Source organism: Asparagus officinalis, chromosome 9 (assembly GCF_001876935.1).
Source record: "Asparagus officinalis chromosome 9, Aspof.V1, whole genome shotgun sequence".
In the NCBI taxonomy this organism is placed as follows: domain Eukaryota; kingdom Viridiplantae; phylum Streptophyta; class Magnoliopsida; order Asparagales; family Asparagaceae; genus Asparagus; species Asparagus officinalis.
In genome coordinates, this window is record NC_033802.1 from 12,474,919 (window position 1) to 12,486,194 (window position 11,276).

The following is an 11,276-nucleotide window of genomic DNA, read 5'->3' on the forward strand; positions in this document are numbered from 1 at the left end:
GGACACTTTGGATATGATAAGCTTTCCCTGCAATTTCTCCAGTGCTTTGTTGAGGAAATTGCGTAGAATGGTTTGTGAATGGCTTCAATCCTTGACTTCTTCATCTTTTAGCCTATTCAGTGCTTTGTAGAATAGCTAAAATTCCTCCGGTACTACGTTTATCGCGTGGCCGTTGTCGAAGTCTTGAATCTGTCGAAGTCTCAAATTAAAACTGCTGTCGAAGAATTTGAGAAATAGTTTATACTCATATACTATATTGGAGTGTTCGGGAAATAGTTTAACCTCATATACCCGTTGGGAGGTTCACGGAGATGCAGTTTATACTCATATACTCCTCGGAGTATTCGGGAAATAGTTTAACCTCATATACCCGTTAGGAGGTAACCAGGTTATTCTTAAGAATATTTTGAGTAATATTCTCCAGAAACTTCCTGTTGAGATTAGGGAAATAGTTTAGACTCGTATACCTATTGGAGTATTCTGGTCTCTTGTTTGTTGGTAGAGATGAACCCGATGATGGAGAGGAAGAATTTTATATTCTATCTCCTGGTCTCTTGTTTGTTGGTAGAGATGAACCCGATGATGGAGAGGAAGAATTTTATATTCTATCTCCTGGTCTCTTGTTTGTTGGTAGAGATAAACCCAGAATCGGAGAAAAAGAATTTTATATTCTATCTCCTGGAGTAAAGAAACTCAAAGTGGGATCTCCACTTAGAGAATCTGGATTGGTTTGAATAATCCTAACTGTCATAAGGTTTGATTACTCAATTCAAAAGTGGACCCTTCGTTCGCAAAAAATGAATCGAAAGGAGATTTTGGTTGTGGTCCTAACTGTAGTAAGGTTTGACCAAGTGGGAGTTTTGAGACGATCCTAACTGTTTAAAGGTTTGATCGTTCAATTTGTGGACCTCTCGTTCATGGAACGAATCGAGAGGGGATTTTGGCTTTGGTCCTAACTGTTTAAAGGTTTGACCAAGATGGGAATTTGAGACGATCCTAACTGTTTAAAGGTTTGATCGTTCAATTTGTGGACCTCTCGTTCATGGAACGAATCGAGAGGGGATTTTGGCTTTGGTCCTAACTGTTTAAAGGTTTGACCAAGATGGGAATTTGAGACGATCCTAACTGTTTAAAGGTTTGATCGTTCAATTTGTGGACCTCTCGTTCATGGAACGAATCGAGAGGGGATTTTGGCTTTGGTCCTAACTGTTTAAAGGTTTGACCAAGATGGGAATTTGAGACGATCCTAACTGTTTAAAGGTTTGATCGTTCAATTTGTGGACCTCTCGTTCATGGAACGAATCGAGAGGGGATTTTGGCTTTGGTCCTAACTGTTTAAAGGTTTATCTGATTCCCTTCATCTTGCCTGATCTTTTGTCTGACTAACGAAGGATTAATATTACAGCACCAACCATTGGGATTAGCCCAATATCGATTCCTGGTATATCTAGCTTACCTCGGAGTGACGGACTCGCCGGTACGCATACGATTTAGGGATATCGTACTTCTCTAAGTTTATCTGACTTTTGACTAATATATGAGTGCAATCATAGGACCAGCCACCGGGACTGATTCTCTTATGACTCCTGGCATTCCTCAGATGCCTACGGGTGATGGACCTACAGGTATGCAGATGACCTTATCATCCTAATCCTCCTTATTTGTCTAAATTTTCATTTTGACTAATAAGAGGGTGCCATCATAGGACCAGCCGCTTGGGCCGATACTCTTATGACTCTTGGCATTCCCGCTGCATCTGAGGACGGTGGGATTGCAGGTATGCATACGATCTTCTTGTCCCGATTCTCCTTATTTACCCAAATTTCCACTTGGCTAATACAGGAGTGTCACTGTAGGACCTGACTAATACAGGAGTGTAACTATAGGACCGGCCGTTGGGCCTGATACTACTACAGTTCCCGGGGCTGAAAATCTGCATAGAAGTGACGTCTCTCCGTCCTTGCCGAGTGATATGAGCAATCCGCCTGCAGGGGTTGATATACCCTCTTCTGCTGCTGTCTCAGAGCCTGTCGGATCTCAGCCTGAGGGGACGTCCGTTGGCATTGGTATGCTCAGAACTTGCCTTTTGAATTTCCCTATCGTATTCGATAGTCCGCTGAATTTCTGTGTTGTTGCTTGTAGGATCTCGATCTTCCCTATACGAGCGTGTCCGCGTCCTTTTGGTCGATACTGATCCTGACAGAGAGGCTTTTCGTACGGACCTCAGCTTCTTCACTGCCTTTTATAACGGCATGATCGAGAAACTTCTTCATAGAGGATACGGTTTCGATCAGTTCAGGCGTTCCTTTCCCGGAATTGGCCGACTCCTTTACTACTGATTTCGCTGCCCTGGAGTCAGAGATACGAGAGTTGAAGGAGTTGGAGGTTAACGGGGCTTCTTCTTTCGTGTCCTCTCAGTTGGAGCATAGGATGGCACAGTGGCGTGAGCTGAGATCTTCCATCGGATGCGAGCTTCAGTCACATGAGAGTTCCGCTGCGCAGCTGATGGCTACCGTAGCGAGGAAAGACACGGATAGAGCTGAGCTACTCCGCTCCTTGGACTCGAGTCGCGAGGAGGTGACTAGGTTGAAGGAGGCTTTGAAGCACGCCGAGGAATCTGCTGCCCTTATTGCAGATGACCTGGCTGGACTAGAGCGTTCTCGGGAACAGGCACTCGAGAAGCTAGGATCCTCCCAGGAGAGACTGATGAAGCTGAAGAGCGAAGCCGCGGAGATTTAGCTTAAAGTCTCATATTCTTAGCCGTCAGTTGCCTTCGGGCTAACGAGCTTTTTGTTGTATGCTTTTGACTTGAAATAGAAACTCTGCATTTGCTTCTTTCTTGTGATTTTTCTGTATATTTTTTTTTTGAATGACTTATGGGATTTTTGGCAAACCCCCAGCCCTCAACGGGTTTGATATGTCTTTACCGATTACCGTTTGAAATCGGACTAGCATGTGAATTATTAAACCCGTCTCACATGTAACGTTGTGCTAAGAGAGTAAACTCTCTGAGGCTTTGTGCTATGATTTTGAATACATAGGCTTCGTCTTTCTCACGGGAATAGACTACCCGGCAACGCGTGTTAGGCGTTGACTTATCCCTACTTAGGCTTCGGAATGAAATTCCCCGTGCATCGAATGCCCGGATTGAGAATCGTGTCTTTTCTAAAAGCAGAGACAGACTGAGAAACGGGAGAGGAACAATTTTATATTCTATCTCCCGGTGCTGAAGAGGAAGAATTTTATATCCTATCTTCAACTGGAAAGGAAACGGGAGAGGAAGAATTTTATATTCTATCTCCCGGTGCTGAAGAGGAAGAATTTTATATCCTATCTTCAACTGGAAAGGAAACGGGAGAGGAAGAATTTTATATTCTATCTCCCGGTGCTGAAGAGGAAGAATTTTATATTCTATCTTCAACTGGAAAGGAAACAGGAGAGGAAGAATTTTATATTCTATCTCCTGGTGCCAAAGAGGAAGAATTTTATATTCTATCTTTAGCTGGAAAGGACACGGGAGAGGAAGAATTTTATATTCTATCTCCCGGTGCTGAAGAGGAAGAATTTTATATTCTATCTACAGCTGGAAAGGAAACTCGAGGTGGGATCCCCACCCCCAGAATCCGGAAGGATGAACTGGGAGTGGGATCTCCACTCCGAGCATCGGAAAGGTCCGAGGAGAGGAAGAATTTTATATTCTATCTCCCGGTGCTGAAGAGGAAGAATTTTATATTCTATCTACAGCTGGAAAGGAAACTCGAGGTGGGATCCCCACCCCCAGAATCCGGAAGGATGAACTGGGAGTGGGATCTCCACTCCGAGCATCGGAAAGGTCCGAGGAGAGGAAGAATTTTATATTCTATCTCCCGGTGCTGAAGAGGAAGAATTTTATATTCTATCTACAGCTGGAAAGGAAACTCGAGGTGGGATCTCCACCCCCAGAATCCGGAAGGATGAAACTAAGAGTGGGATCTCCACTCCGAGAATCGTAACAATTCGGATAACCCTAACTGTCGGAAGGTTTGATTACCCGATTTGGAAGTGGACCTCTCGTTCATTGGGGGAATCGAGAGGAGATTTTGGCTTTGGCCCTAACTTTTATAGGTTTGACCCAGCAGGAGTTTGAGATGACCCTAACTCGATTTGAAAGTGGACCTCTCGTTCATTGGAGGAATCGAGAGGGGATTTTGGCTTTGGCCCTAACTTTTACAGGTTTGACCAGAAAACACAGAAAGTGGAATACAGGTAGCAAAGAGAATGCCAACTCGTATTATCACTCACAGGGAGACTTTGAATGCTAGGCGTTCAGGACCTAGCACGTTAAGTCTGCAAAATGCCAATGACGGGCAAATGGAAATGTTGGTGGATCCACTGTCATTTGATTTGATCAGCGGATGGTTTGGCGAGGAAAGATTAACCTACCAGAAGATTGGATCTCTTCTCACAAAAATAACTCATAAGAGTTAGAGAATAAGAAGAGACATTCCGGCCTTCAGAGTTTGAATCGAATGCAGAGTTCTTATTCGTCAATTCCACAATGACCGGGTTATCCCTAAGAATACCCATGTGGTATTCTTCCGGGAACTTCCCGATGCATTGGTTATCCAAAAAGATACTAAGGATAGTATCTTTTCAGGAATTTGCCGTTTATCGGCATCATGAGCCGGTCGCCGTCTTTGGTGACGAGGCGATAGGCGCCGCTCGAGTAGACTGTCTCTACCACGAATGGTCCCTCCCATTTGGGTTCGAATTTACCCTTCTTCTTGGAGTTTAGGATCATAGGCCGTTTCACAGCTAGAACCAAATCTCCTTCTTTGAAGCTTCTCTGTCGAACCTTTTTGTCGAAGGCTCGAGAAATTCTAGCTTGGTAAAACTCAATTTGCTGTTGAGCTTCCAGGCGCTCTTCATCGAGCTTCTCGAGTTCTTCGAGGCGCTTCTGATGTTGTTCTTCGGTCGACATCTGGGTTGAAAGAGCGATCCGAAGAGATGGTATTTGGATCTCCAATGGAAGAACAGCTTCACATCCGTATACCAGTGAATACGGGGTTGCTCCCGTTGGTGTGCGCACCGTGGTCCGATAGGCCCATAGAGCTGCGCCAAGCTTGTCATTCCAGTCTCGTTTGTTGGTCTTCACGATCTTTGACAAGAGTTTGATGATGGTCTTGTTGAAGGCTTCAGCTAATCCATTCGCTGTAGGATTATAAGCCGTCGACGAGATGTCCTGAATTTTAAACTTTTCGCAGAACCTTATGAAGGCGTTGCTGACAAACTGAGGACCGTTGTCATGTATGATTCGTCTTGGAACACCATACCTATAGATGATGTGGTGCTTGATGAATCCAATGACGTTGCTCGTCTTAACTTCTCTGAGTGGAATTGCTTCGGCCCATTTGGAGAAGTAATCGGTAATTGCCAAGATGAACCGGTCGCCTACCGGTCGCCTTTGACTGATGGGGGATTTATAGGGCCAACAATGTCCATTCCCCAAGTCTCGAACGGCCATGACGTAACCGAAGGATGCAGATGCTCCGGAGGTTGGTGCATATAATTCCCGTGTATCTGACACGCATTACTTTTTCGGGCATATGCAATTGCATCACTCATCATGGAAGGCCAAAAATACCCCATTCTTCTGATGCGATCGTAAAGCTTGGGACCAGGTTGCTGTGCGCCACACTCTCCTTCATGCGCCTCCCTAAGGACCTCTTCAGCTTCTTTGGTTGATAGGCAACGCAATAGCAACCCATCGTACCCCCTGCGGTATAGCGTTCGATTCTCTGTATTGTAGTAGAATCTGGGTGCTCTTCGCCGGATTGACTCTCTTTCCTTCACATCTTCTGGCAAGATTCCATGCAGGACGTAGTCGATGATGGGGAAACGCCAATCTCGTGGTTCGAACTCGATTTGAGTAGCGTGTACCTCTTGAACTTCTTCTTCCTCGGCATCTTCACTGTAAAGCGGCACTAGGAGTTGGTGAGTTCTTACCGTAACAAACTGCTCTGTTTCGGGAGGCTGCGCTAGTGACACGGCCAATGCGGCCAACGCATCTGCATAGGTATTCTGTAGCCGTGGAATATGTTCGATGAAGAATCCTTCAAATGATTCCGCTATCTCCACTGCCATCTTATGGTATGGAATTAAATCCTGACTTCGGACTTCATATTCTCCTTGGACTTGCTTGACTATTAGTTGAGAATCGCCGAAGGCTTCGAGATACTCAACCCCCAGCTCCTTAGCGAAGTTGAGTCCTATGATCAGTGCGTTATTAAGGCCCATTTTACCAATCGCCAGCTCATGGAAGCTGGTTGAGTCATTAATACTCGGACCGGATTAACTTTAGAGATGACATAAATAGTCTGCCCGACCAGATAATGCCGCATCTTCTGAATAGCGAACACCAAGGCGAGGCATTCTCTCTCGATCATAGGATATCGAGATTTGGCACCTACCATGGTTCGGCTCAAATAGTATACTGCCTGCTCATGATCGTTATCGTCATCTTGTGCAAGTAATGCACTTAATGAGTGGCTCGTCGCCTTGACGTAAATCAAGAACGGTTTGCCCGATTTCGGTGCAACGAGTACAGGAGGTTTCGAGAGATATTCTTTAATACTCTCGAATGCCTTTTGACAAGCGTCATCCCATACAAAAGACACGCCCTTCTTTGCGAGCTTGGAGAATGGTTGGCATTTTCCTGAAAGGTTCGAGACGAATATAAGCTAATCGCCCTTGCAATCCTCTGAGCTCCTTGAGGTTTCTCGGAGGCTGCAATTCATTAATCGCCTTTACCTTATCAGGATCGATGTGAATACCTTTGGTGGTGACGACGAATCCCAGGAATTTACCACTAGACATTCCGAGGAAAGACTTGGTAGGATTCATCTTCAATTGATGGGCTCGCATCAAGTCGAACATGGTCTTCAAGTCCTTAATGTGATCTTTTTTATCACGACTTTTCACGACCAAATCATCTACGTAGCATTCGACAGTCTTTCGGAGATGCTCCTGAAAGATCTTTGACATAGCTCGCTGATATGTAGCACCTGCATTCTTTAAGCCGAAGGGCATAACTGTGTAGCAGAAGACGCCGAGAGGCGTTCTAAATGCGGTATGCTTTTCATCATCTGGATGCATCTTTATTTGGTTATAACCAGAGAAACCATCCATGAAAGACATCCTCTCGAACCCGCACGTATTGTTGATGATAACATCCGTGATGGGAAGGGGAAAATCATCTTTTGGGCAAGCAGTGTTGAGGTCTCGGAAGTCAATACAGACCCTGATCTTCCCGTTCTTTTTAAGGACTGGGACAATATTGGCAAGCCACTCTGGATGTTGCTCTTCTCTAATGAAGCCCGAGTCCACAAGCTTTTTAACCTCAGCTTCGATCGCCTCCATCATTTGCGGATGAAACCGTCTTTGTTGTTGTTTGACAGGTTTGACATCCGACTTAATATTGAGACGATGCATTGCTACATTTGGATCGAGCCCTGGCATGTCTTCGTAATTCCAGGCGAACACATTAATGTATTCCCTGATAAGAGAGATCAACTCCTCTTTCTCCTCGGGTAGGAGACTGTCGCTAATGAATATAGGCTTCGGATTATCTTCGCTACCCATATTCACCTGTGTAGGCATCGAAAATTGCCTATAGGTCTCCACAAACGGTTCAGTATTAAAGAACGACGATGAACATCACCACCCGATCCACATGAGCCTAATCGACGTCGACGAACGACTGAAGTGAATCGACGAGCTACATGAGCGGATAGGACTTCGGAACCACGAAGACCCGGACCAATCGGGGAACCCGGCACTATTCACAAAAAGGACAACGCCCCTCGTGCCTCGACCACTCTACAGATAATCCAACCACCAGAGTGGATCGAACTCTTCGTCAAGCATCCAACGCACCCGGAATCAATCAAATCCGAGTCTGGACGAAGAATCTACAGGGAAACCAACAAAACACCTCAAATGGAGTCTCGGCAAGCTCGAAACACCCGAGGGGTGTCTTGGCAAAACCAAGACACCCCAGGGGTGTCTCGGCCATGGCCGAGACACCAGGGGTGTCCGCACCCCCTAGTGGTCCCCTAGACCCCCTTACCTACTCCTAAACACTATAAATAGACCCCTTGGGTCCTCATTCAAAGGGTTGGAAATCTTTGGTCTTGGAGAAAGGCTAGAGAGAGGGGGGGGATTTTTGGAGAGCCTTGGCGAAGCCCTGCTGCAGTGAAGAGTGGCCGTGCGCTTCAACAAGGAGAGGAGAGGTCTACATCAGCACCTTCATCACCCGTTCCCTCTTGGCCTTAGTATTAGCCCTTGGCGTTAATACTAAGAAGAGCTAATACCTCGCTTTAGCCGAGGTATACGCTTATAGCTTCTAGATCTCACGCGGATCGACGAAGCTCTGCCCGATTTTCTCGGAGCAGATCTGATTGCCCGGTGGTCCACGGATATCAACGTCCCCGTCACAGGCCAAAGACCCAAGATCTGAGTGCCCCGGTGGTCCACGGATATCAACATCCCCGTCACAGGCCAAAGACCCACGCAAGCAAGAGATGACAAACAGATCTTGCGTTTGTTTGAAAGGAGTTGTATTTCTTTTGTTTTCATTGTGTAAAGGTCTTATAAAAAGACTATCTTTTTATTTCATTGTAACGATTGAAGTTGTAATGAATGCAGCAATGAATACATCAACTTTTTCCGCAAACAACCTGGAGTACTTGATCCTCGGTAGGAGGTTCTCTTTGTTCGAACCTATCACCGTACTGCATGTTTAAGTGATGAACCCATGGATCTTCCCATGTCGGCATCTGGTCGTCTTCCTCTATCGTGGTAGGATCGACCGTGACCATGTTAGACATCAACCTTTTGAACATCTCACCGATATCAGTATCGGAATCCCAAGCTGAAGGATCAGATGAGTATCCGTTTCTAGCTTTGTTAGCAATTTGATCGATGATTTGCCAGCAGCACTCCTCATCGGATGAGGAGGCATAACCCAAACCTCTTTTGTAGCGATAATAATCATCGGGTTTTCCCTTTGGTACATAGGCCATCCGAGGTGGAACTCGCGGACCTCGACCAAAGCAAAGACCCTCTCCGAGTGTGAAGTCATATCCATACTTCTCCATTAGATCGCGCGCTTTTGCGTCATACCTGAATAAGTGAGGAGCAGGTCTATCATCATCATCTTCCTCTTCTAAGAAGTGATCGGGTATTGGAGCTTCTTTTCCTTTGCCGTAGACGACTTCTTTTCCACCCCATGTTCCCACAAAACCACCATCGTAATCAAGCCCGGTTTCGGTATCAGCTTCATCTCCGCTGTCCGTTCCTTGGGCCGGTGATTCAGTATCGGATTCAGCGCCGTATAGAAGGGAATCGGTGAAATAGTTTTCCAATCCCTTAAACGGTTGCTTATCCGCGACCACCGTCTTGACTTCGTTATTCAAGTCTATGTACTTGAGGCATTGATGCAGAGTTGACGGAACTATAAGGTTACCGTGGATCCAAGGTCGACCCAACAGTAAGTTATAAGACGTTTCTGCATCAATTACATAGCAAGTAACTTCTGATTTTAAATCTCCGATCTGGCACTTGATTCGGATCTTTCCCAAGGGTCTAGACCCGCTGGTGTTGAATCCATAAATCGTAGTGCCAGTGGATGCTAATTTGCTAGTCGGGATTCCGAGATGATGCATCAATCGGAATGGCATGATGCTAACAGCGGAACCCGGATCAACTTGGATCCGGTTGACCATGCTGGAGCCAATGTGCCCGGTGAAATACAAAGGCCGATCATGCTTCGAGTTCTTCGTCTGCATGTCTTCCTTGGTGAAAGAGATGCATGGAAAATGATGCGCCGCGAGATTGCAGTGTTGAGCTGACGGTTCTGGTCCTTCAGGAGATGGCTTGATTCGAGTTAAGAAAGCTTCAGAGTCGCTCAAGGCCTCTTGTAATGCTTTCCTTGTATCCTTGGAAAGACGCAACAGCTCGTATAGGGTTATCCTAGCCGGGATATTGGCTAACTGCGCCATGATGTCAAAATGGGGCGGAGAGCTTGCATTTCCCGGTTTGTCTCTCCCAATCGGATGATTGAATCGAGACTGCCTCGGGTTTTGGGCTTCTTGAGGTAAAGGCTCTTTCCCCTTCTCCTTCTGCTGGATTTTCTCCGTCGCTACAGGCGTTGGGGGAATTGCTGCTATTCCCAGTTCTGCCAATGTCTTGGAAGGAGGGGTCTTGGTACCTAATTGCTCGGAAGCATCCGGGTACTTGTAGTGATACTCATTCCCGCTTCGAGTTGCAAAGGCCTCCTGTTCATCTTCAGAAAGCGGGAAGGCGGGAATTTCTTCGTCATCTTTTCCTGGAATAGCAGAAGCTCCGTAACAAGATTTACCTTTCCCTTTTGACTTTTTCTTTGAGGAAGTTCCAGTCCATTGTTCATCTCCGATCAAGTCTGGATGAACCCAAAGAATCTCACCATTAGGGGCTGTGTGTGGCACAAGTCCCTTCTAGCGTTGCTTGTGAGGATCATCGTTCACCGTCTTCACAGCTGCATTTATTACTGGTTCATGCTGGAACCAGTTTAAGGGGACAGAGCCGAAGCTGATCGATACTGTATTTGCTCCCACTCCCTTCTCCTTCTGGAACCAGTTTAAGGGGACAGAGCCGAAGCTGATCGATACTGTATTTGCTCCCACTCCCTTCTCCTTCGGTTGCTTCATTGTGATGACCCCAACATCGATTAGGGCTTGGATCTTGTCCTTAAGAGCATAGCATACATTGGTAGGATGGTGCACCGCTCTATGAAATGCGCAGTACTTCGGATCATTGATTCTCTTGGCATCTTCTTGATCCTGGACCGGAGGCAATTTGATCTTGTTATTCTTAATGAGGTACTTGAAGATACCGGGAACTTCATCTTCTCTGAACGAATAAACTTTTGGGAACTTTGGCTCCGAGGCTTTTGGCTTCGGGGTCTGCTGTTGCCACCTTGATTGTTGAGGCGTCTTTTGCTGCTGCTGTTGCGGCTGCGCTTGCACCTCGAACGTCTGATTTGCGTTCACGGCATTTGCATGCGCTTTTCCTTTTCCTTTAGGGGCGAAGTTTGGTTGCGGAGCACTGTTTGCTATTTGACCCCTTTCTGCCTTCTTCCTTTTGAGGAATCGTTCGGCTCATTCTCCTCGCACCTTCAGATCCTTCCTGGTCTTTGGTGGCGCCATTCCCATAGCTTCGAGGATGTCCAAGGACAGATTGTTGTGACAGGTCTCGAG

The 11,276-nt window shown here is 46.2% G+C and overlaps 1 protein-coding gene across 1 annotated transcript in view; it reads left to right on the forward strand.

The window, feature by feature from the left end:
* LOC109823210 overlaps positions 1,544-11,276 on the forward strand; it is a 29,407-nt gene continuing 19,674 nt past the window's right edge. The window contains exons 1-4 of the mRNA XM_020389495.1: positions 1,544-1,625; positions 1,706-1,777; positions 1,887-2,066; positions 2,143-2,183. Coding sequence (XP_020245084.1) covers positions 1,580-1,625; positions 1,706-1,777; positions 1,887-2,066; positions 2,143-2,183 — 339 coding nt within the window. The 5' untranslated portion in view covers positions 1,544-1,579. The remainder of the gene's footprint in view (positions 1,626-1,705; positions 1,778-1,886; positions 2,067-2,142; positions 2,184-11,276) is intronic.